General features: G+C 31.9%; 2 protein-coding genes across 2 annotated transcripts in view; both read left to right on the forward strand.

Moving 5' to 3' along the window:
- LOC126886450 (zinc finger protein 227-like) overlaps positions 1 to 27,596 on the forward strand; it is a 284,346-nt gene that overhangs the window by 104,615 nt on the left and 152,135 nt on the right. The window lies entirely within an intron of this gene.
- LOC126886452 (putative zinc finger protein 66) lies at positions 1,581 to 26,073 on the forward strand. Its single transcript, XM_050653394.1, has 2 exons — positions 1,581 to 1,961; positions 23,904 to 26,073. The coding sequence occupies exons 1-2, from the start codon at positions 1,721 to 1,723 to the stop codon at positions 24,887 to 24,889; spliced, it is 1,227 nt and encodes a 408-aa protein (XP_050509351.1). The 5' UTR covers positions 1,581 to 1,720; the 3' UTR covers positions 24,890 to 26,073.

Consider the following 27,596-nt stretch of genomic DNA (forward strand, 5'->3'; position numbering starts at 1 on the left):
TTTTTTTGTCTATTTTCACCCGTAGAACACGAATTTTTTGGGCAACAGTCCATCCGAATGTCGATAAGATTGTTATAAACAAAGAACTTGAGAAATCACATAACAGCGAGTTTTCGCAAAACAAAACATTTTTTTTTGTCCATAAGGAAAAATTTTCCTGTAACTGGCTGTATACCATTAATTACAAAAATTGAAGAAAATCTTGTGCATAAAAGGTATATTTATTTAAAACCCCAATAAAGGGCTACATTAAAAGACAGAACGTTTTCGCTCTAAAGAGAGCATCATCAGTGTTCCAAGCAAGCTCTACATGCTAAGCCACCAAAAATACATGGGTCAAAACCCTTAAAACGCCGACCAAAAGTCTTACATTGGCGTGTTATATATTAAACCCTGGCGATGGGTGAAATTTAAACAAGATGTACCTCAAAGCATCATATGACTATACCACGTGTACGTGGGTGGACCCACATACAAGTGGTATAGTCATAGTGGACCCACATACACGTGGTGTAGACCGGTTAAGTCTCAGTTCTCATTTGTTTTTATACAATATTCACCATATTTACAGAGAAACTGAAAAATTTTACAATGTTTCGTGCTACAAATTATAAACAGCTTTTTTTGTTTTTTGCAGTAAAGGAGAGACAACTGGAGCAGATTACTATGATTATTTGCAAAGGGATGGTTTGTGCTTAGCAACCGATTCAGTAAAATGTATTTATTATCACCTTTGTTTAACATTTGAAGTTATTATTAACAATCCCAATTTTTTTCTCTTGGAGTTGTATGACTACGGGCCCTTCAAGGCTCATTCGATTCATCGCAATTTTGCTCATTTATTTTACTATATATTTTCCTATACCTATCTACTTAACATTTTCTATCCTACTTATCCTACATAATCTATAATCCCAATCTTAAAAATTTTTTTGCAAAACATTTATTGTCACTTGATGTTATATGATCTTTGGTAATGAAAAGCATGAAGTTTACAACAGCATGAAGGATTTCACTTAAATTTTGAATTTTAGTGCGAATGTAGGGAAAATGCATTTAAAGTTTATTCTGCTGTTATAAAAATTATGTGTAATATTGTTTTAAATATAATTATACAAAAATAACAGCCATCAAGGTAATTAATCTTCAAAAAAGTATAAAAAGAAAAATAACGATAAAGGGCGATAACAAAAAAGAAAGTTATCTACTATAAACCTCAACAATGCACATCATAATTGTCAGCAATTGTTTTTATAGTTATTTCTAGCGATATTATTTATTTTTGTCATTGTTTCTTTTTTTGTATAATAAACGTTACTTACAAGGAATTACTTTTAATTTGATTTTGTAAAAGCTTCTAGTTAATATATTTTCCTGTTCGACTCAAAAAATACTATAAATTTTACTTGAATTTGTCATTTAAAATCGTGGTTTCGAAAGCGGTAGTCCGAAAGTCAGACTACCGACGTCATCAATTGCGACGTTGCCTTTTTCTCTTCATGGCTTGTAAAGTAAAGGTGGCTATGGGCCTTGGGCCTTATCACTGTCATTTGTCATTTTATTAATTTTGTTTTGTTTTTTTGTCTTGTCTTGTTTTGGTTTTGGAATCTAAATTCTAAAGATCTAACTAAATTGTGTTTCTTTCTTTACTTGAGGAATTGTTAAATTGATATCCCATTTTGGGTGTAAAGTAAAATTATATGTAATCAAGTGTAATCAAATGGACGTAGACGTAATACAAGAAAATTGCGAGGAGACATGTAAAGTAGAAATTGAGTATAATGACTTAACCGACTCTGCTCCTTTAGAGGGCTTTAAATGTGAAATTAAGGAAGAAAACAATAGTCAACATGGCACATATGATTATTTAGACTTAGAAGAACATCGCATCAAAACTAAAATTGTAGAAAAACATGAGAATAAACTTAACACATTTGAAGAAAATCAAAGAAGTGAAAAAGGTTAGTAACAATATATTTACGTGTTTTTCCCATATTTAGAAGTAGTATAACTCTGGACCTCGCAGGTAAACTACATTATCTCCACATGGTGTTGTTTTGAATAAGTTCCTGTAATCCACTTATTTTATTAGTTGAATTCGGTATACAAATTTGGTTACGACATATCATAAAATATGGTCACATTGTTCATTGTTTTTCAAACAATTATGGGATATATCAGATTTTTATAGCATTCAAAGTGCTCTACTGCACAGTTGCTGGAAATGACATACATTAATTCCTCTTCAACCGCAGGGGTTACGTTCCGAAGAGAAAGGTGCGGTTGGTGAAACCGTGGTTGGCGAAGGATCCACGATCCAAAGAAGAATATAACATAATCCCAATTTGGATAGGTATATTAGTACATAGAAATAAATATGATAAAATTGCGTATCTGTGAAATATGTATTATCATATCAACAAAAATAAAGACGCTGAGATCAGCCTGTACATTCGCCAGTATTTTAAACCTTCTGAACTATAAACTAATTGCTGTAGTATTACTACTAAGAACAAGCGCCAGTGGTGTATCATGAGTAATTTAACGCGACTGGTCAAATTATAAAAAATATATAAAAATAATAAAACATTCTCATTAAGGATTCAACAGATATCGCAACCGTGGATAAGTGAAACCACGGTTGATGAGCCCGCGGATAATGAGGGATTACTGTAGTGTAGTTTACCTCGGAGGTCCAGAAATATTATTTTGATCTTAACACTTTAAGGGCCATTTCTACAAAATGTGGACCAACATATATAGGCACATAAGTGGTATGTCAAGCAATATAAGCAAAGGATATTCTAATGGTTTCCAAAAATAGTATTATAATTTCTATTTATCTATAAAATGGCAAAAGAAAGGTACAGAGTCTTGATTCTATTTAATTCAATGTCAAAATTTAATAGCGACTATGCCATGACAGTCACAATCGCTAACGATTCTTATTCATTTTGATTTTATTTCCTATTTATTAGTACTTTGACACTGCTCAGAATTTTGGTTGGTCCACTTCCCTCTTGTTTATTGGCTATATCACATTTGTTGAATGTTTTTACAATACATCTTTCATTTGAGTTGATAAGTCACGTTGTGGATATTCTCTATTATTATATTTCTAATTTAATACTATCCTCTCTAATTTCTCCAAAACCAGCCAATGGCCTAGCCGGGTAAGATGGTGAAAAGTGCCCCCAGCTCGATTTAAATTCCATATAGGCCAATTTTTAGCACATATAGAGGAACTCACTTTGTGAAATTTTTAGCCCCCTAGGTGGTCACGTGACCCCCCTAGAGCCTATTTAGGCTTTTTATGTTTTTATTTTTATCTCAGGCGCATCAAGAGCTAGCCAAAAACTTTATTAAAAAAAGTTGTAAGTTCCAAAAAGATCTATAAGAAAAATTTTTTTTTTAATTTTTTGGCGGGAAATTCGAATTTTTAGAACAATTTTAATCTTTTAAATGACTCTGAAAAAAAAACTAAGACACTCGTTTTTACGAAAATTAATTATAATGTGTATTTTTGCACAATCTTTCACCCTGAATTTTTTCAGACTTTTAAAATTGGTGAAACGTACCTTTAAAAATAAAAAACCGCATTTTTTCAGTTTTTTTTTTCGTATTTTGAAACAATTTTATACATATTGTTCAAAAAAGGTAACACTGTCACTAGAATAGGTAAAAAACTGAAAAATAATTGGGGTTTGCTTAATAAAAATTTTTTGTAAAGCCATCCATTTTCAAAATACAGGGCGTTGAAGAAAACAAAATTTTACACATTTTTACGATTTTGCTGAAACTACTGGCAACATTGTAATAAAACTTGGCGGGATTTAAGAGCTGGTTATTGTGCATATTTTGACATACAATTAATGATTTGATATTCATCATTGGCTCGCATAGGGGTAATGGTCTGAACTTTTTAAAGAATAAAGATAGTACGCTACTGACATATTTCAAAATAACAATCGTTTTTTAATTTCTCGTTCAATTTTTGACAAAAAATGTATCTTCTTATTTTTTCATACGACGTGCCATTTTTATTCAAAAAATAAAAGATCTTAACCCTTACAAAGTATTCGAACTTCTAGTAGTTTCTACATCTACATACATAATAAACTCATACATCCATTATCAAAATTAATTCGAATACTTTGGAAGCGTTAAGATATTTTATTTTTTGCAGCAAAACAGCGCGTCGTATGAAAAAATGAGAAGATAGATTTTTTATTGCAAATTGAACGAGGAATTCAAAAATGATTGTTAATTTGAAATGTCAGTGGCGTACTATCTTTTTTTCTTTGAAAAGTTCAGACCATTACCCTTATGCGCGCCAATGATGAATATTAAATCCTTAGTTGTATGTCAAAACATGCACAATAACTACCTCTTAAAACCCGCCAAGTTTTATTACAATGTTGCCAGTAGTTTCGGCAAAATCGTAAAAAATATGTAAAATTTTGTTTTCTTCAACGCCCTGTATCTTGAAAATGGATGGCGTTACAAAAAATTTTTATGAAGCAAATCCCAATTATTTTTCAGTTTTTTACCTATTCTAGCGACGGTGTTAAATTTTTTGAAAAATATGTATAAAATTGTATCAAAAAAACGAAAAAAAAAAAACCGAAAAAATGCGGTTTTTTATTTTTAAAGGTACGTTTCACCAATTTTAAAAATCTGAAAAAATTCAGGGTGAAAGATTGTGCAAAAATACACATTATAATTAATTTTCGTAAAAACGAGTGTCTTAGTTTTTTTTCAGATTTATTTAAAAGTTTAAAATTGTTCTAAAAATTCGAATTTCCCGCCAAAAAAATAAAAAAAAAATTTTTCATATATAGATCTTTTTGAAACTTACAACTTTTTTAAATAAAATTTTTGGCTAGCTCTTAATGCGGCTGAGATAAAAAATAAAAACATAAAAAGCCTAATTAGGCTCTAGGGGGGTCACGTGACCACCTAGGGGGCTAAAAATTTCAGAAAGTGAAATCCTCTATATGTGAAATTCCTCTATATGTGCTAAAAAGTGGCCTATATGGAATTTAGATTGGGTTGGGGGCACTTTTCACCATCTTACCCGGCTAGGCCCTTTCCATAAAACGCAGCCATATTAATACTTTTTGCTTCAGTTTTCCTTGCAAGAAGCAAACAAAACATGACACCTCCTAAACTAAACCTAACCTTGCTTCTCCTAGTCCAGCCAGTCATGTCCATGTCACAGTAATTTCTACTCAAAATGAAATTTTAACCACTTTTTTGCAGTTGAAATTAATTTTGATATATCAAAAAATAATGACGTCATTTCTTCTTCTTGTTTCTTCACTTTTGGCGTGCATACTAGTGCATTTGGCAGCACATTTCTTAGTATTGCATTTGGTCTTGCTCATGGCAATATGAAATACTGTTTCTATGAATTTAATGATGAAGTTCAGTAAAACACAGATAACACAATAACAATAACACAATAAAAGGGGTTTAAACAGTTAAGTTTTAATGTCATTTATTTAGTTCAACTGAAATCTACAAGGCTCGCAAAGTCACATTTTGATGTTGCCATATTAATTTTGACATGTTTTGAGTAGAAATGTCAATGAGAATTAGGGCGCAGAAAGAAAAAAAGAAAAAAAAAACAATTGAACAAAATAAAAACATGGAGTGCTTAACGTCATTCTATACCTTCGTTGCAGGGTATGCCTCTCAGTTGCATACAATGTATTTATAGCAGAATACTCAAATCATATGTTTCAGTATTGAATACTTTATAAAAATAAATTATAATAAATTACGGAATTAATTATAATAAATATATTAAAAATAAATGGTATGGTAAACAATCCTCATTTTTTAATATGTTATTCCTTACAAAAAAACCTTTAATTGAAGCTCAAATAATTAAAAATCGTAAATTTGGGTCAAAAGTTATTAACTTTTTAAGAATTCCCATAACAGCCCATGTTAAAACTTAACTTTGACCCTTAATAGTAATTAAACAGCACGGTAAAACATTTTTTAAAAATCAAGTCTTAGGTTTTTGAAGTAAAATATAACATACTAAAATTTCATGTAAGTCCTTAATTCTTTGCCGAAGGTCTAGAACGTCATTAAAACCACAGCCTGGAAACATACAGATTAATAGTACAGTAGAAGTAGAAGAGAACTGAAATGGCAGACTAATTACCTCGTTATAAGCTGTTTTCGTTATATCAGACAACAGTAATATTGTGCGAACATATAAATATGTAGTTTTTTAAAACATTAACTTCCTATAGTGAAGCCATTCTGAGCATGTATGATGCTAAATATTGTTTGAATGGCACTTTTGAAAAGAGTCAGTGGATAAACAGGAAGAGTTGACAGGCAGTGGAGTTTATTACATCACTGGTCTAGCTAAGCCCACAGGTTTTAGTCTTTTGTATACAGGCAGCTGGCATATTTATTTGTTGCAATCACCACACCAAAACAGGAAAGTAAACATGTTTTTCTCATTTTCCCTCGTTTCTATAGTTCAATAGGAATTTCTTAGGACACCTGATGTACCTCGTTATAAGTGAAACCTTGTAATACCTGTGTTCGTTATAGAGAGAGTATACTGTATAAAGAACAAAGAAGGCACAGAGATAACTCAAATTATACAGATAACACAAGAATATTATAAAAACCTCCACAATACAAAAAATGCAACAACAAATAAAAATGTCAACTCTGACTTACAACTAGAAATCAGTAAGAATGAGATAAGAAGAGCACTCAAGGAGATGAAGAATAATAAATCACTAGGAAAAGACGGCATAACAGTTGAAATGCTAAAAAATGGTGGGAAGATAACTAGAGAAGTTTTGTACCTACTTATGAAAACAATATGTACTACTAAATACCCAACAATAGTAACACTGTCACTATTTAAGAAAGAGATTAAAAGGATGTAAAGAATTACAGACCCATAACTTTACTAAATGTGATGTACAATGTACAAGCTCTTAACCAAAATATTCATATTCAGAAATGTTTATTGCTTTTAACTACAGTAATGCTTCAAGTAACATAATAGCTCACCTAATAAAACATTTTCCCCCATGACCATTGGTCGCCTGGGGGGTTGGCCAAAATATAAATCAACATTTTTTTCCTATAACTAACAATAAAATTAACAATTATTAATAAAAAATATAACTAATGAATATGAAAAAAATTATAACTATTAGGTATAGTTTCCAGTGAAATTCCTTTGCTGGGATAAGCTTACACCAGGCACCAGAATACATAATGAAATTGTATAAAGTATTATGTTCTAAGATAAACATATAAACACAATTAAATTAAATATTAATTAAGATTTAATAAAGCATAAAAGGTCACTCATTAATTGAGAAGTATAGATTAAATTTTACCTATTAGAATGTCGTGAATACAAGCTCAAAATCAGTTAAGAACTGGTGAAGAGGCACAATACATGCAGAAGAAGAATAGAATGTCATGAGTCTAATAGTTATATTCCAACACTAGATTGTATCTATACTTCCATGCATCCCTTGCATATCCAACCAGTTCCCTCCAGCCCAAACCTCTCATAAGTTCCAACAATTCTTCCCTATCTAATCTACTTTTTCTGAACCACTTCATTCTGTAACCAAAATATTAACAAACATGTTAACAACACCAGGCAAGAGAACAAGCTAGATTTTGAAAGAACTTCAGTACAAGTGACCACCTTTTAACGATGAAGATATTGATTGAAAAGGCTAATGAATATCATATCCACCTATAATGGCATTTATAGAACTTGTGTGGGGCACTGGGCAGTAAAGAATTTTCTACAAAACAGCAGAAAAGGTTACAGAAAATTGCTAAATGCAAGAATGCAGGGAAAAAGACCTATTGGAAGACCTAAAAAGAGATGGGAAGACGAAGTGATGAGGATGCCAGGAACTTCCTGGGAACGTGTTCATGGAAAAGATCAGCGGTAAATCGAAATGATTGGAGAAGCTTGTTGAAGGAGGCCAATGCTCGATTTGGGCTGTAGTGCCATTGGATGGATGGATGGAACTATTAAACTAATGAACAAATGGATCCTATTAAAACCTATAAGTAAGACAAGGATATACAAGATACCATCTCATCCAAGCTTTTCCACCAAGCACTATAAGATGTGTTCAAACAACTACACTGGGATAACTGGGGTATTAACATAATTAGACAATATCTGAATCACTTATGACATGCTGACGATATGTCATTGTATTAAACAGAAAAAAGTGAAGAATTACAAAGAATGATGGAAGAACTAGATAGAGAATGGACAAATATAGGAAGATGAATTACAATAAAACAGAAATCATGAGCAATCAATGAAGAACTAATAACTAACTTGTCGCACTCCTATTTCTATTATTGATAGTTTCTGTATTTCCCTTATGTTATTGCTTATGCTACAAAGTTGTCCATTGTCATCTTCGTTAATCTGATCAGTTTTGCTGGTATATTAATGTTTTGCATTTCTTGTAAGAGGTGGTGTCTATTTACAGAGTCAAAAGCTTGCTGAAAGTCTATACTGCTTTTCAATCAGTTTTGTTAATAGGTGAATTGCGTCTCTAGAGTCGATTTCCCTTTTCTGAAATCTTGTTGGTATTGTCCTAGTGTATTTTTTTGGTGTATTTATTTATTCTGTTTCTCAAGATGCTTGTCAGTATATACACAAGGTATCCAGAAACTCTACCGACAAACGAAGACAGGAGATAATTTTAAGACCATTTAACCCCATTCACCTAGTCCATAAATGCTTCCTAAGGGAGCTAGAGCTCTTTGAAGATGGCGTCGTGTAATTAGTTTTTGTTAAATTCCTCCAGAACGCTTCTATCTAGAAAAACGAAAATTGGAATGCATATATTTACTTTCCAGAGATGAATCTATTGCATCCGTTGTAAATTTCTAGTTTTGGGTAGGGCAACAGTTATTTTATCGCATAACTTTTTTGTCTTTAACTTTTAAGCATTTTTGACACTGGATTATTAAATTGTGAGGTATTCTAGTACTAAAAGGTCCTCTTGATTTAAGTCGATGGGACACACCGTTTCCTAGAAAAATCGATTCGAAAGTTTTTCGTTTTGGGAATTTGGAAAAAAAATTGAAAAGATTTTTCAAAAAAAAAATGATGTTTTTACCAACTTAAAGCAAGAGTAACTTTTAGTACTCTAATACCTCATAATTTAATAATCTAGTGTCAAGAATGCTTGAGAATCATGATACTATGACAAGAAGATAAATCAACGCGCATGATGGTCTTGCATCCCTATCGCTCACTGTGACGTAAACCAGAGACAACTTTCCTGGCGCCAAGTTGAATTCTTTATTTGTGTTCATGTTCATTCGTGTTAATAGAATAGTTATCTCTCACGTGTTGCTTCAAAACGTATTGAATGAGATTTTTGTTTATTCGTTTATGTAGTAAAAAACTTTGACATTATATAGTTATATAAATTTTGTGGTGAAAATATTCAGTTTACTGTGTTAATATCAAATAATTTGCTTATAGAACGCAAGTTGCTCTCAGCTATTATATCTGTACCTATTTTATAAAGAAGACTAATTTTTGTTTACCGTGTATTGTGCAGTGGTGGGTTGTATAAACAATAACAATAAAAAAAGTAAAACTTTTTCGAAGTGTCGTTTTTTCGTGTTTCCTAGAGACAAACACATATGTAAAGTGTGGGTCTCCAAGTGTTTTCAGCGTTACCTATTCGAATCCAATTTTAGAGTTACTTAATAATACAGAAAAACTAGATTTAAATATTGCTCACAAAATAAATAAAGACTTTTTGACTGTCAAAGGTGCTCAACGCCAAAAGGTTAAATTTGCCACTAAATTATTTTCACATACAGTTTTTCGAGCCATTTCTAGATTAGGAATTTTAGGTTTATATAAAAATAAAATCAACAGTTGGCTTGAGTGCTCTGACTTCTTCAAAACTGTTAATTATTGGTTTGATATTTTTAACTCCAGAGTACCTCACAGTGACTCTAGAAATCATATGAAAGCATATGGGTTGGCTTTGAGGTAACAAAATGAAATTTTAAATAAAATGGAGGAGACAATATTATCTGTAAGAAAAATGGGATCTAAGTCTTCCAATCTACTTCCATTTCAGCGAGGTATAATAATATCAATAAAATCTTTGAAACAACTTTTTCTTGACTTAAAAAAGGACTTTGATATAAAATATATATTATCTTACAATCTTAATCAGGACCCTCTAGAAGGACAATTTTCAATTATAAGAGCAGTTGGTGGTCTACATTCTACATGATCATCCAACTGCTATGGAATTTAAGTATACAGAGATTAAGAAACTATATAATGGGTAGAAATAATAAAATTATTTCAGCATCTGCAAACGTAAATGATGTATCAGAGTCTGCCAATGTTACTATAACAATCTAATTAATTGTGAAATTGTAACTGAAGAGATGTTTTCCTCGCTAAACCTGCCTAGTGGTGATATAGAAATTGATCACGAAGTTTTAGTTGACAGTGAAGAAGATTTTATTAGTCCGAATATAACAGACCTGGAATGGGATGGATTGGAGAATTTAGCCAGCTTCATTGCATTTAAGTTAAAAAAAAAAAGAAAAACTTGGATATATTCCGGATGCTAACGATAAATCGTTTACTTGGGTAAACCACGTTTTCGAGTGTGGTTTACTAAAACCAACCCTGGAATTTGTAACTAAATGTAGTGAACTGAAACATATTTTTCGTACTTATAATCGCAGTACATTAAAAATTAGTAAACATTATCTGAAAAACCTATTAGAAGCCGCAAAACAAGTATATCTCAGTGACGACGTAAAATTACTTTTTTAGATTTAAATTGTATTTTAAAATAAAGATGCTAAATAAAAATATTAAAGATAATTACAATATCCGCAAGAGAAAAATCATAAAAATTGTCAAATAGTATCATAAATAAATAAATAATAATAAATAATATTCATAAAGTCTGAAGTATGATACGCTTTTCGTTTATTTTTCAAATTATTTACGTTTTACCGGCTTTGTATAATATTTAATTTATGTCTTACAGCTTTATTTATTTTGTGTGTAATGTACACAATCAAATCGTAGATTCATATATTTCTATAATTAATTTTACAAATTAATTATGCATTTTCAAACCACGTATTCACATAAAGTAACTAGTTATGAAGTCTTAGTGCAACATTTGGCATCAAGGCCCACTCACCTTTAACAGTTCAAGTTTCAAGTTATTCATTTATAGTAATGAAACAGCGTTGCCATATGATTCATTGTCAAAATAAGATAGACACAAGTTCCCTGGTTTAGTCTCGCAGTGACGTCATGCGCCAGTCGATTGAATTTAGAATTGCAAGTGTGCATATCTTCCTGTCATAGTATCATGCTTGAGAATTAAAGACAAAAAAGTTATGCTATAAAATAACTGTTGACCTACCCAAAACGGACGCCTACGGCCGGTACTAGAAATTCGCAATTAATGAAATCGATTCATCTCTGGAATATAAATTAATAAATGTACCAGTTTTCGTCATTCTAAATAGTTTTTTTTTTGAAATTTTCTTTTTAAATCCAAACAAAGAAAAATTTTCAAAAAACAAAGAAAAATTTTCAAATTGATTTTTCTAGAAAACGGTGTATTCTCTCCACTTAAAGAAAGAGTACCTTTTAGTACTAGAATACCTCACAATTTAATAATTCAGAGTCAAAAATGCCTAAAAATTAAAGACACAAAAGTTATGCGATAAAATAACCGTTGCCCTACCCGAAACGGACGCCTATGATCGGTAGGTACTAGAAATTCACAATGGATGGAATAGATTTATCTCTGGAAGGTAAATAAGCGTACCAATTTTTGTTTTTCTAAATAGAAGCGTTCTAAAGTATTTGAGAAAAACTAATTACAAGACGCCATCTTCAAAGAGCTCTAGCTTCCTTAAGAAGCATTTTTGGACTAGGTGAATTGGGTTAAATTGTCTTAAAATTATCTGAGGAATCTCCTGTCTTCGTTTGTCGGTAGAGTTTCTGAACACCCTGTATTTAAGACAAATCCTAAATTAAATAAAGAAGATCAGACCAAAGAAATAAAGAGAACAATAAGGCTACATTAAAAATGAATTTAAATCCATTTCTCTTAAAAATTTTCAGCAGTTTCTTAATGTGAGCTTTTTCTTCTTTTTTGAGCCATTTCTTTTCGAAGAGCTTGATCTGATGATTTCTTACAGTTTTATAATTTTTAGCTTTTTAATTCTTAGATTTGGTAATATTTTACATACCTATATTCTATATTTATATGATTATACAAGTATAAAATATATTTAGTTAGGGTCACCTAGGGTTGGTGTGACGTAAAAATATGCAAATTTGATTTTAAAATAAAAAAAAATATATTTGCTTTTAATTGAATGGTTTCATATTTTTAATGAAGACTTTCTGGTTAATTGTCACAATCATTGCACAGTGAATAGGCATGTTGCATTTTTAAAATTCCTTCTACATTATGTTTTATTTAAGAGGGTAAGGTGTCACACTATCCCTTCATTATGGGGTTACTGTGACTAGGATTAGGGATAGTGTGACAACTAGCTTTTTTTGCCATTTAAAAGCACCTAGGATTGAGTGTGCCTTGGTGTGACAAAGAAAGACATTACAAAAATATTGTAATAATTTTTGGCATTTAAAAATTTGACAATTTTAGAAAAAAAATGTGAAATTTCTTATTTAAAACACCAATTTTTTTATTAAACGTAGGTATTTTATTGAGAACCTTTTCTTATTTTACAAATTCAGTAACATCTAAACATCGACTTTTCCATTAAAAGTATACCGAATTCTTTCAGCATTAAGGGATAATATCGAATCCATCAATATTCCTATAATCTGAGACATTCTAATAAATGAACTGTATTTTTCATTAACAACAAAACACTTTATCCTTATCAACACTTCTTAATCCTACGACTTCTATTTCATCTTTAGTGTCATCAAAGTTTTCAATTACACACACTTACCTAAAATAGCAGGTCTACCACGCTTCCCACCCATAAAAGTTGCAACTATAAAAGAGCCTTGTTTAATATCTTCCTCGTTTACAGGTTTTAGTGTCGCAGTTTCCTCTAAGAATTCCTCTTCTGCTTCGTCACTTTCCCCTAAAGACATATCTTCTCCTCGTCACTATCTGATTCATCTTTATTTGACTTTTTCTTGTTTATTGTTTTTGGAGAGGTTTTCTGTTTTCCTTTAATGGACTAAGCCTTTTTGTCTTTAAAGAACTGATGTACATATTCTTCTTTTGTTATTATTTCTGCACTATCAAATCTTCGTTTAACTTTATTTTTTACGCAAGTTTGAACTATCTTTTCCAGAAGCATAATATGCTCAAACACTTTCCCTGGTGTTTCTTGCCCAACAGAAAGTTTGGTGATTTGACACCTTTGTAATGGACTGGAGGATTGGCCAGTGATTTGATGCTCTTTTAATAGAGTGATAGATGATGAACCAGCGATCCCTTGCTCTTCTGATGAACGGTTGCAAGTTACTGTCAACCATACCCTGATCAAACTAAGGTAGTAAGTGGTGATAGTGTCACATGTCACACTATACCCATGTTTCACTGTCACAGAAACCCCACATTGTGAAAATCAGTGGGGTTACTGTGACATGCCTAAAAAAATTATAAATTTAGACATTTAGACATATTAAATGAAGACAATTAGGCCTTTAAAATAAGTTTAAATGTTTAAAATAAGTTATGCAATACTATGCAGAGAAAAAAATCATAATTAAATACAAATAATTTTGAAGAAATCCAAAATTTGGACTAATATATCAGAATTTCAAATTTGAATTCAAATACATACATACATAAATAAATACTATGATTTTAACCTAAAAAACAGAAGGGACTGAAACAATTTTTTTTAAATAATCTGTTGAAATGCAATAGAAGTGTAATATAACATCATATATATGTAAAATAAAAGCACAATATAAATTAGTATTTAATGTTGTCACACTAACACCACTGTCACACTAACCCTAGGTGACCCTATATTTATTGTCTCAACTCACATCCCGTATAGTGGAGTCAATGAAGGTTTTCACCTCCGATTTCGTTGAACCTGCATCGATTTTCATGAAAATTGGTAAGTATGTAGAGGATACCTCAAGAAACAAAGGTGACATGGTGCCAACTTGCGCTTTTACCCTGGGGGGGGGGGGGATGCCACCCCTTCTCGGGGGTGGAAATTATTTTATTAAAAATAATACCACTAATCGATAGAGGGACAAATTATAAGTAAAATTTGTTATATAAAGTTATTTCAATAAATCAATAGTTTTTGAGTTATTAAAGATCAAAAGTTTTGATTTTTCCTGAAAAAAATCCATGTTTTAAAGCAGTTTTTCATAAATAACTCAAAAACCATAAGTTTCTTCAAAAAAGTTGTTATTACCAGAATCGAAGAAAATATAAAAATAAATAAGTTCCTTATTCGAAAAATCCTTTATTACATATACAAAGTGAGGTATTGAATGTATATTTTTTTTCCGCGCGTACTCAAATCTTAGTATTCAATCTTAAATAACAGGAAAACGATGCACTTTGTTCAATATAGATATTAAACATTTTAATAAAGTACTTAAAGGTAACTATCAAAAAGCTATATAAGAAGTCGATAGCATCAAAATTAAGCAAGTTATGATGGAAATAAGAGGACCCTTTCAAATTTTTTAGGGAAGAATGAAAAATGAAACATACGTCATTTCCACAAAAATTAAAATTTATAGTAACCCATTTAAAACTTTATTTATTCTAACATGAGTAATAACTTCAACAACTTTGACCGGTTTAGAATGCATATTTTTGAAAAAAAATACAATTAAAAAAAAATAGAATTTTTCAAATTTTCGTGAATTTCATTTTCTTTTGATAATAACTCCAAAAATACTCGATATACTTAAAAAATGGTAGAGAACAAAATTTTAGTTCTAACTTTATTTAAGCTTTTTCTTTTTTTAATATTTTTTTACGACAAAAAATAACCGAGATAGAAACATTTAAAACCTAAATTTTACTGCGAGAACCATGTAACCGGGGCCCATTCACCTTGTATTTAAAAAAAAAAATAAAGGATTTAGAAAATTATGTTTAATACATTGTTATAGAACTTTTACTTAGCTTTGTAATGGTTTTTGGATAAATCTCATATTTTAAAATTTAACGGAGTTATTTTAAAAAAACCAATAACATTATCTTCGAAAAAATTTTATAGCGGAGATTTTGTATGTATACAGGTTGTGGGAAGTCCAATTAGTCGTTTGTTGTAGGAGATACGAAAAAAGTTTATTTAGGTGAGATTGGGGCATAGATAATATCAGAATTTAAATACATTTCCAAATATACAGGGCCACCCATATTGACAGGGTGAAACAAAATTATCTTTTGTTTACTGGAACACCCTGTATATTTTTACATTTTTGGATTCTCCTCTATGTTTTATTTCTTAAAATATCAGGTTTTGTGATGTTATACGAAGTAGTTTAAAAGATAATTACGTTTTTATTTTTAAATTTCATAGCAATATTCACCCCCTGTATAATTGTAGTGATTTGACATCAGAAAATCAATTTATATGCAAGTGATTTTTAATATAATCTATTATTGTTAGAAATTATTAATCTAGCAAAACGTTTAATTTTAGCTAATACAGGGTTGGTCGAAACTGAATGAGTGTTTTCTCAAAGTTTGAGAGTACGAGTTTTCTCAAACGGAGCAGCCTGGAATGCCTGTAATGAGCATTGTAATGAAATGCTATTGTATGTCCACAAATCCCTAACTTTATCTCTTTAATTATTTTAAATATTGTAAACGATTAAAAAACAATCAAATTAATTTGAAATGAATAACCAGTGTATATCTTCCACATTTACTTCATATTTAACGTAGCCTGTACCATAACATTGCACAGATTATTATCCCTGTATAGCAACGACATACCATGAATATGAATTCATACTTGAGAAATGACCTATATCCAGTCTCACAAAAAAAGGGATTCCTCAAACATAATGTATATGCAGACAAAATCATCCAAAGTGGTTTGCGATATCTAATTAAAGGCCCTACCAAGTTGGTTTTGTTGAATATAGCATGGAAGCACGACGATACTTTAGTGATAAGCGTATTTTTCGTAGTAGCTATAGTATGTTGTTTTATATTATGTATTACCTATATTAAATTAGTTTTAGTATGTTTCGTTTATCTAAAAGAATATAAAGCAAACAAAAATTCTGTTTTTCTTGTAGTTGTTTTTTCGTATAGATATTGTTTTATATTGTAGTAAATTGAATTTAGTTTTAGTATGTTCCGTTTGTTTGTAGAATTATATTTAATTAGATTTGCTTTAATTAAATAAATTTTCAATTATATTTTATGTATTTGTGGAAAAGGAAACCTAGCATTAGCGGTTACATTTCTATAACGGCCAATTGTTTTCTATTTTTAGTGGCCGTTATTGTCAGGTTTTACTGTACCAATAATATTTTATTAAATTATGAAATATTATTTAAATAAAAAATTTATAAACTTGATAAAAGAAAATTTGCTAAGAATTTACTCCTCTATCTAATTATGGGGTTATTTTTAATAAAATAGTGTTCACCCATGAGAAAGGGTAACATCCACCCCAGGATAAAAGTGCAAGTTGGTACCACATCATTTTTGTGTCTTGAGGTATCCTCTAACTACTTACCAATTTTCATGAAAATTGATGAAGGTTCAACGAAATCAGGGGTGAAAACCTTCAGTGACTGCTTTTTGGAAATATAAAAGATTAATTTTTTTCGTGATTGTCGATTTGCTAATTTTCTGATTTTTGGTTGCTATAAGGTGTAACAAATTAATAAAAATTATAAACCATGCACATAAATGTAAAAAAATATTTATTTTACTTAATTAAACGAGATTGCTTGAGCCAGAATGCTGAAATCTGCATTTTTATCATTAAAAAAAAGGGGGAGTTCACCCCTAAAATGCAGAAAGCGCAACTTGGTGCCATATCACTTTTGTTTTTTGAAGTATCCTCTAACTAATCAACAATTTTCATGAAAATCGATGAAGGTTCAAAGAAATCGTGGGTGAAAACATTCAGTGAATACACTTTCAGAAATATAGAAGAATAAGGTTTTCGTGATTTTCGACTTGTTAATTTTCGGATTTTTGTTTGCTATAAGGTTTGAAAAATAAAAAAAAATGTAATTTATGCACATAAATATAAAAAAAATATTTATTTTTCTTAATTAAACGAGATTACTTGCGCCACAGAATAACTAACCTAACCATGTGGTTAGTTATTCTGTGCTTGCGCCATAATACGGAAATATGCATTTTTCACAATTTAAAAGTTAGGGGTGTATTACACCCCTAAAATGCAAAAGCGCAAGTTGATGATATATATCTTTTATTTCTTGAGGTATCCTCTAACTACTTACCGATTTTCATGAAAATCGATGAAGGTTCAACAAAATAGGAAGTGAAAACTTACAGTGAATGCACTTTCAGAAATCTAAAAAATAATTTTTAAAAAGGGGTGTATTTCACCCTTAAAATGCAAAAAGCGCAAGTTGGCACTATGTCACCTTTGTTGCTTGAGGTATCCTTTAACCACTCACCAATTTTTATGAAAATCGATGGAGGTTCAACGAAATCTGAGGTAATAACTCATATCCACCTTCATTGACTCCACTAGTATAGGTATAGCATAATTTTGATTTTATGGAAACTATGGAAATTTTATCCCTATATTTATTGTCCCAACTCACATCCCGTATAGGTATAGCATAATTTTGATTTTATGGAAACTATGGAAATTTTATAGAAAAATTAAAAAAAAACTATTCCACAATATATTTATCTTAATTTTCTTCATTTGCGGCAGCTGTATTAAGAACTTTAAATAAAATCACCAGTTTGGAGACTCAATAAAAAACCAGGTTTTTTTCTTAACCTTGGTTTAAACCAAGGTTCTAAGCACATTGGTTTAAACCTGCCAACCCTGAGTGTTAGAATCAATTTCATCTTCAAAATAGAGGTGACTATTTCTTTAGTTTTTCAATATTCTTTTAAAAATCCTTACTTGTTAATTGCTTTATTTATTCATTAATTAATTAATAGGAATATTTTTCACCCACTATGTATTCAGTGATTATAATAATTTATATACTCTGCAATAAAGAGACTAATAATGGAGAAAAGAGAAAAATTGACAAATTGATTTTAATAACATACTGTTATTATCGGAACGAGCGAACGAGTAGATAAATTTTGAACATCTTTAACAGTTAAAATATATCGAGGGGAGTGCTGAGCGATGGAATAATAAGCAATAAGCGACAAATGTAGATAACCACTGCCGGTAATTTAACAATGGTATTACGTTACCTACTCCTTGTGACAATAAAATATACATATACATACAAAAATGACAATAAAATATACCCTTACGCTAGATCCCGCGTACCAAAAAAAAAGTTGATTAATAGCAAGCTGAAAATTTTTTAATAGCTTAGAAAAGGATTTTTAGTCGGACAAACTTTGATGTATGGGAACACTAAAACAGGAAAGTTTTAATTGTGGAACGTGTCACCCTGACAAGTTTATGATTGTGAAAACTAGCAGGTTGTTTTTAAGTTTATTCAATAGCAAACTTTATATATGATATATGAAAAAATGTTTGTCTGATAAATATGTTAAGCATTTTAATAAGTCCGACACGTAGAACATGTCAGATGACAGGAATTATATTGGTGGTAAATAGCAGTCTGATTTTGCATCAGAGTTTAATGAAAGGGTGACAAATCAATTGGAAGTTCTGTCATACAAAATGCATGGGAAGTTTTCATAGTCTGATGTTCGAAACCTGTAACCTGCTCCACAATTATTAAAACTTCCCCTGTTCCAGTGGTCCCGTACATCAAAGTTTGTCCGACTAGACACCATTAAGCTATTAATAACTTTTCAGCCTGCTATTAATCAACTTTTTTTTAGTACGCGGGATCCAGGCCTAATATTATTTCCAGTACATACTTAACTGTAATAAGCCTTTAAAATTTTACTATTTTTTACAGCGCGCAGCGTCTCAAAAACATGGTATCCACTGGTCTGGTGGCAGGGTGTTGCTCTACGTAGCATAGCGCTAAATCAAACGTAGCCGCAGCGTCTATGTAGATTACCCGTTGTTCGCTGTTGAGATCTTCTTCCCCATCACTTTCATCGGAAGGTTTTGAAGGTTTTTCTGTAACCATTTCAATGATTTGCTGATCATCATGTATCACGTGGCCATTATCATCAGCTGGCACCCATTCTTCTACATCTACATCATTGTTATTCACCTCTTCACAGCCTGGAATATTTTGCACAAGGTCCCTTAGCAAATTGGTTTCTTCAGCTTCTAGATCTGGCATTTCTTCGTAAGTAATGCTTGGCCAAATTTGTTTCTAAGAGTTTATCTTAACTAGCTTATTCACAGATTCTTAAGTCTCTGCTACCCAGTAAATGATGCCTTTTATATTTATTTTCTTGAATTTTTCTAACGGTGACAGTAATTTATCTTCATCACTAATTAGTCGGCTCAAGAACTGCTTTCTGTATAACAGTTTCACATGCTGCAAAACGTGCTGATCCATTGCCTGTATCAGAGGGGTAACGTTTGGTGGTAGGAAAACAGCTTCTATATCTCCACAAACAATTTTACCATCTGACAGATGAGACGTTGCATTGTTGATGAGAAGCAGAGCACAGGTTGGTAAGCCTGATGTTTTACAAAAACACTTAACTGCTAGAACGAATTGGTTTTTAAAGCGTTCCATAAAAGATGTGCATTCATCTAAGCTTTTTTGGAATTCCTGTAGTACACAGGTAGAGAATTGATCAAACGTGTCAGATGAATGTATTCTTCTATTATTTAAAGGGTTCATTACTTCATTCTTATTATCATTATCATATCTTATTGCGTTCAAAACGTACTCTACTTTTTTTTTGGAGGTCGTCTGACATATGTCTCCGATGGCACTGCAGCCTCATGGGCTTATTGTGCCAACCATCCTACCTTTTATGTCACCCAATCCACAAGCTTGGTTCCACGTACCAAATTGTACATCCCTAGCATGGATTGGGTGGCATATTCTGCTGGACTTAATTTTGGTTGTCCATAAATAGCCTGCCTCTTGTGATCCAAAGCCTCACACTCGTACAGTACATGATATGCTGTTTTAGTTCCCCTATTGCACAGTCTGTAGTTAAGGTTCCCTTTATACAGCCCAATTCTATTCAGGTGTCCTTTCAGGGCACAGTGACCCGTGAGAAGACCTGTAATTATGCGGAGCTGACTCCTATGTAATTTTATTAGTTCCTCAGCTCTCCGTTTTGAGGGTTCCCTTATTAAGGGCCTCCCGTGTCGCTGACCAGGTACGTTTCCCCAGTATTCTTTGTGTTTGTTTTTGACCCATTCCCTGACTTGTCCCCTACTTATTGTTTTAGGTACTCCTAGAGCAGGTTCTGGGCCAAAATATGAAGTTGATGAACCGTTCCTTGCCAGCTCATCTGCTTTCTCATTACCGTCTATCCCGGTGTGTCCTGGCACCCAGTATAGAGTTACACTATTTCTTTCGGCCACTTCTTCCAGTTCTTGCCGGCATTCCCATACCAGCCTTGACGTCACTTTCGGGCTCATTAGTGCTTTCAGTGATGCTTGGCTGTCTGTGAGTATATTGATCCGTCTATTTTCATAGGCCCTCAAGTTGTTCATTGTGACACACTGCAGAATTGCGTACATTTCCGCTTGAAACACAGTTGTGTATGTTCCTAGTGAGAAACTGAGTCCTACATTCTCTGTTTCACTAAAAATACCGGCTCCAGTGCCTTCATCGGTTTTTGATCCGTCCGTATACCAGATCGTTCCCCTGATTTTGCTACTGATGCTGTTCCACTCCCTTCGGTCATTGATTTCTATTCCGAAGTTCCTATTAAATGTGTATTTTGGTACCATGTGGTCAGTGTATGTATCAGATATACTTACTCCACCTTGGTTCCAAATCTGATTATGCCCAAGGTTCTCGTATTTATCCCTTGGTTTTCCTTGCAGCCTGTATGCTCCCATCCTCGCTTCCCCTTTGATAAATATATCAAGAGGGGGTAGGTCTAACAGGGTTTCCAGTGCCGCCGTCGGTGTTGTTTTTATTGCTCCCGTTATTCCCAAGCATGCAAGTCTTTGTATCCTGCTTATCTTGTTTATAGCGGTTCTTTGCTGCATCTTTGTCCACCATACCAAGGATGCATATGTTATCATGGGTCTCACTATCATTGTATATGTCCAGTACGCCATTTTCGGACGTACTGTACTTAATGGTAGACGTATTATTTATGTTATCATTTTTTATTAAAAGAGTGTTTTAAAAAAATCTGTTTAATCCGAAAAATTCGGTAATCCGAAATGGGTTCGGTCCCAATTATTTCGGATTACTGTAACTGCACTGCACTTTGTAGAGACTGGTTTGAACTTCTTGGCTGTTTTTATAACGAGTACAGTATTTTGTAAACAAGAATCGTTCTGGTGTAGTCTATAAATTCGGAAATAGATCATTCTCCTTAAGCCTCGGTTTCCTCTCGAAAGCGGCACCGACAAGCTGCGACCGTAACACTGCGATGAATGACGTCATAAAAAACTGTACCACGCAAAATAATAGCGGTGGTTTCCAAGGATGCGTTGGAAGCCACCGCTTGCTGAGTTTGCACATTCCATTACCGCAGTGAAGAACCTTGAATTGTTCACCATAATCTGACGTACGTAATTCATCGCAGTGTTACGGTCGCAGTTTGTCGGTGCCGCTCTCGGGGAAACCCAGGCTTTAGTCTGATTTAAAAAGGTGACTCTAGAAGCTTCACTGTCATTGTGGAACCTTCATATGCACGACCGTCTTTGCGTCACAAAATTATTGTTGTTCTCGTGTTCATATGCTTATAACGTATGTCCTAAAAGTTTTGGCACGAACTATTTTAACAAATTTTTTTGTTAATGAAGAAATTTATTTAAACACTAACTAGTTGTCATAAATTACAACTTAATGCTTAACTAAACTTTACTATCAAATTATGTGGAGTGGCCTATTCTTCTCAACTAGACGCAAGTTTCTTTGAATGTCTTTCATGAATTCTTGGGCGGACTTCAGATTAATTTCTGTTAGTTGTTCGTAAATTCGCCGTCTTAATTGTTCATCTTGGGCTTCCCAGCCTCCATGATAATCTTTCGTAGACAGTAAAGCCCAAAAATCCTTTATTGGGCGAGCCTGGGGCAGGTTTATTATCGTTTTAGGGAACAAAGGGTATTTAATATTGTAGAAGCCAATTTTGGGTATCTCTTGAGTAATGGTGTGATGCTAGGTCTGAAGGATTTACGCTTGAAAGTATTTGGGGCACTTATGACTCTTTCGATATTTAGGACCATTCCTATTCAATTCCAACGATATGGTACTCTTAGAACATCTGTATAGATAAGCCGATCTTCTAGTTTCCATTCCAAGCTGGTATTTTTGCTCTTCTCACTAATGGCTCTGACTTCTGTGTAGTAAATGCACTTGGTCTTCTACATTTTGGTAGATTTAGCCATGGCGTTCTCTGCTCGCACTTTGTTACTATGTTATAAATGGTTCTGCGTGAATTGTTTTCATTCTGAAAAATTTGACAGATTTCAGCTTTGAGTACCCGCCCAACCAACTTGTAGATAGTTTTTCTTATTTATAATTGATACTACATCTTAAAGCGAAAAAAGCGAATAAATAAATTTTAACTGACACTAGATAATGTAAACAATCTTTTGTTTCCAAAGGCAACTTGATATTATTTGGTTTTTATTAAAATTAAAGCCAATGAATTAATTTTGTGCAATTTTTTGTTTATTGTGAATTAACTTTTAGGACATACGTTATTAAATGCATTAAGGTACATATTAAAATACAAGAGGGCTGACTACTACACATACAGAAGACAGAAATGCAGGTTTCTCAAACATATTTATATCCTTGAGTACACTTCTTCTTCAGCTTTAAGTAATGCAACTTTGGACATAGGGCATCCTCCAATTGAATCCAGTGTTTTTTTTATTTTGCGCCACTTGCTCCCAGTTCAAGGGTACAGGCAAAGAAGGTGCTGTCAAAATAATAAGTTTCGAGAAAAATTGTTTTAGAGGTTAAGACTCTCTGGTGTTTGTAATTATTTATTCACTGACGAAAACTGGTTTATTTACTAAATTTGCTGGAATTACAGTGATGGCATCAGTTTACGACGTCTACGTGTACACAACATGATATAGCACTTTTTTCGCCTGGACCGCGCGGACTTGCCACCTTCTTAGCCTGACTAGCGAAATTAAAATATGTTGTTTTTCCTGACTGAACACGTTCATAGCGGTGATTGATTTATAGAATGATAGTCGAGATCGCTGGCTAGCAGAGGGGACCAGATACTAATTTTCTGAAAAAATTGACATATCCACCTTCTTTGTCTGTACCTACCCTTCAGTTGTGTCCTCCAATCTTCTTAATGTTATCAACCCATCTCACGTGTGGCCTTCCTCTTCTTCTCCTACGTAACCATGGTCTCCATTGTTGTATTTCGTGATTTTATCTTGTATCCTTCAGTCGAGCATTGTGTCCATTTTAATTTGGCAGCATGTTCTACGTTTTTTTACTTTGGTTTTATGTACACTTCAGCTGAGTAAAATGCAAGAGCGGTTAGTTAACGTTTATATTGATTATTTCTTTGTTTTTACTTACATTTTCCCTTTTACTCCAATATTTATATTACAATCAGTTTGTTTTTTAGATTTTCTCCAAGACAACAAAATGGGAATCATGGAGCCACTAATTGAACATTCATCTCACAAAGCAAAGTATATGAATCTACATGCTAAAGAAAAAACATTAACTAAACATATGGAAGTGGTATCTGGAAAAAGACCTTACAAATGTGAAATTTGTTTTAAGCAGTTTACTAGATCAAGTTCTTTGAAAACACATTTGACAATACACACTGGAGAAAAACCTTACAGGTGTGAAATTTGTTTTAAGCGATTTAATCGATCGAGTGATTTGAAAACACATATGAGAGTACACACTGGAGAAAAACCTTACAAGTGTGAAATTTGTTTTAAGCAGTTTACTACATCAAGTTCTTTGAAAACACATTTGAGAATACACACTGGAGAGAAACCTTACAAGTCTGAGATTTGTTTTGAGCAGTGTTCTCAGAAAATTAACTTGGAAAATCATTTGATAGTGCACACAGAAGAAAAACCTTATAAGTGTGAAATTTGTTTTAAGGGATTCATTCGAGCAAGTGATTTTAAAAGACATTTGAGATTGCATACTGGAGAAAAACCACACAAATGTGAAATTTGTTTTAAGCGATTTTATCAATCGAGTGATTTGAAAACACATATGAGAGTACACACAGGAGAAAAACCACACAAATGTGAAATTTGTTTTAAGCGATTTAATCGATCGAGTGATTTGAAAACACATATGAGAGTACACACTGGAGAAAAACCACCCAAATGTGAAATTTGTTTTAAGCGATTTAATCGATCGAGTGATTTGAAAACACATATGAGAGTACACACTGGAGAAAAACCTTACAAGTGTGAAATTTGTTTTAAGCGATTTAATCGATCGAGTGATTTGAAAACACATATTAGAGTACACACTGGAGAAAAACCACACAAATGTGAAATTTGTTTTAAGCGATTTAATCAATCAAGGGATTTGAAAAGACATGAGAGTACACACTGGAGAAATGCCTTACAAGTGTGAAACCTGTTTTAAGCAGTTTTCTCAGAAAATTAACTTGGAAAATCATTTGATAGTGCACACAGAAGAAAAACCTTATACACCGAGAGAAAAAAATTCTTGACGTAAAGAAACTTTATTAATATTTAAGAAAGATCGACTTGGCATATTGCCTAAGAAATATATCTTTGTATGTAAGATATAATTTTCTAAAATATTTCAAATAAATTTTAATTAACCCAAAGAAATATATCTTAAACATGGTTGAACTATCACTTTCTTGCAAACTGCAAATCCGTTTGTCAGAAAGAAATTATACTTGTCATAAGAATATATTTTCTTGGCATTACAAAACTCTTCTTTCTGAGAAATAATATTTCTTAGTAAGGAATATTGTTATCTTACCATTATTAATTAATGTATTTAATGTTAAGAAATATATTTCGCAGAAATAATTGTATATTTAGAATTAAGTTACATTTCTTAAAAATAAAGTGATATTACATACGGCGAAGTAAATCATTCTGTTAAGGTAAAATTATTCTTTATTAGATAATAAAAAGAGGATATAAAACGTTAGATATTAATACATACAAATAATTTCTTCACTCTTAAACCACTGGCTTCTATACAATAATAAAAGGATGGAGAGGCAAATCCAACTTCTTTAATTTTTCCTTATTTTTGTTAATAGCACTTTGTATATCAGCAATTACCTAAAACAAACCCGTTATGTAGAAAGAGTAAACTTATTTTAAAAACAAATTTATAAGGATATAAGTACATACTTATTTTGACAAAAGGAAATACAAAAAAAAAACAAATACACGGGCCCACATAAAAACTATTAATTTTTTGGTATAAGAACGGTAGGTATCAGTAACAGTAGTTCAAACATGGCTTTATTTATCCTACCATCTTTGTTAATTTTTTTCTTTTTGTATATGAAATATTAATTATTTATCTGTATAATATTAAGTCACACAATAGACATTGTTTAGCTAAAACAAGAAGAAAAATACAACCAATGTAAAACATTTAAGCAGACATAATATGTAATTTTATTTATTTATATAATCCAAAAGATACAGGAAACCTAATCATTAAGAAATTTTATTACGGGAAAGTATTATTAGGTTACATCTTAAGTTATTTAATACATATTAACTAATTCACGGTTTTCGGCAATAAAAGTTCTTAACCGTTAAGATGTTTCTTTTAGACTAACTAATATTTCTTTATGACAAATATAGCACACGCCATGTTTGATATAACCTTAAATTGTAGGATTGTATATAGAAGACGACACATTCAAGAAACATTATAGTTTATACATAAGTATACACATTTTTATAAAGGAACTTACCTGTATACAGTTCTACCATTTATGGAAGCCCCTAGTTGGTTAATAGCTCCTTTCAATATTGTTCTGAAGCTTTATATTATAGATATTCAATTTATCCTCTCCGAGGTGGAAGTCGAAACGTCAATGAAAGCCATTTTTTAAGTTAAATTGTGGCTTATTTCCCAGTTAGAAGAAGATCCTTTCTTTCAGAGCTGTCCATCATTATAGATATCTAAAATGCATATAAAGATACTATTATGTTTTTTTAGAACTACATATTCGGATATGCAACAATATTATTATTACATCTTAAATTAGGTAATCAATTTACTTCTATATACCTATGTACGTACCTTCAAACTAACAGTTACTACAGAGGGTATTTCTGAAGAATTATTTCTTGTGGTCTAAAATATTTATTTGATTTCAAGAAAATTTCTTGTTCACAAATATAAATATGGATTAACTTAACATATATTTCTTATACTGCAAAATATGTGTAGTTTTCAATTTAAGAAACAAAAACTTTAGGATAAGAAAATTAAAATGTAACCATTAATGCATTTCTTAGTATTGAAGAAATTATCTGTAAGAAATTATTGAGTTGTGTTTAAAAAACTAGTTTCTTTATATATGAAGCGGTATGTTTAAGTTAATATGATTTGGTAACTTTTAAGAAAGATAGCTCAAAGAAATCAGTGTTTTATATTAGGAGAAAAGAAATTGTTCTCTCAGTGTAAGTGTGAAATTTGTTTTAAGGGATTTATTCGAGCATGTCATTTTAAAAGACATTTGAGATTGCACACTGGAGAAAAAGCACACAAATGTGAAATTTGTTTTAAGCGATTTAATCAATCGACTGATTTGAAAACACATGAGAGTACACACTGGAAAAAAACCTCACAAGTGTGAGATTTGTTTTAAGCAGTTTTCTTAGAAATGTACCTTGGAAAATCATTTCATAGTGCATACTGGAGACAAACCTTACAAGTGTGAAATTTGTTTTTAAGCAATTTAGTGAAGCAGGAAATTTAAAAGTACATTTGAGAGTGCACACTGGAGAAACACCTTACAATTGTGAAATTTGTTTCAAGCAGTTTTCTCAGTCATATAATTTAAAATGACATATGAAAGTGCACACTGGAGACACGCCTTACAAGTGTGACATTTGTTTCAAGCATATAACTGCATCAAGTTCTTTGAAGAGACATTTGAGAATGCACACTGCCCAAGTAACACAATAAAAACATTTTAGGTTTATAATCAAGGTGTTATTGTGGCAAATAAGAAGATACGGTTTTAAAGTTAACTTGCAGATATACCGTCAGAACTACAGCATAGAAGACCACCAGCAATGACACTCTCGAAGGCGGGAAAAGATCGCGC

The sequence above is a fragment of the Diabrotica virgifera genome, chromosome 6 (genome assembly GCF_917563875.1).
Source record: "Diabrotica virgifera virgifera chromosome 6, PGI_DIABVI_V3a".
Lineage (NCBI taxonomy): Eukaryota > Metazoa > Arthropoda > Insecta > Coleoptera > Chrysomelidae > Diabrotica > Diabrotica virgifera.

Coding starts and splice junctions, on each gene's coding strand:
- LOC126886452 (XM_050653394.1), top strand. CDS start 1,721: ATGGACGTAGACGTAATACAAGAAAATTGCGAGGAGACATGTAAAGTA. Junction 1,962..23,903: donor AAATCAAAGAAGTGAAAAAG/GTTAGTAACAAT, acceptor TTTGTTTTTTAG/ATTTTCTCCAAGACAACAAA.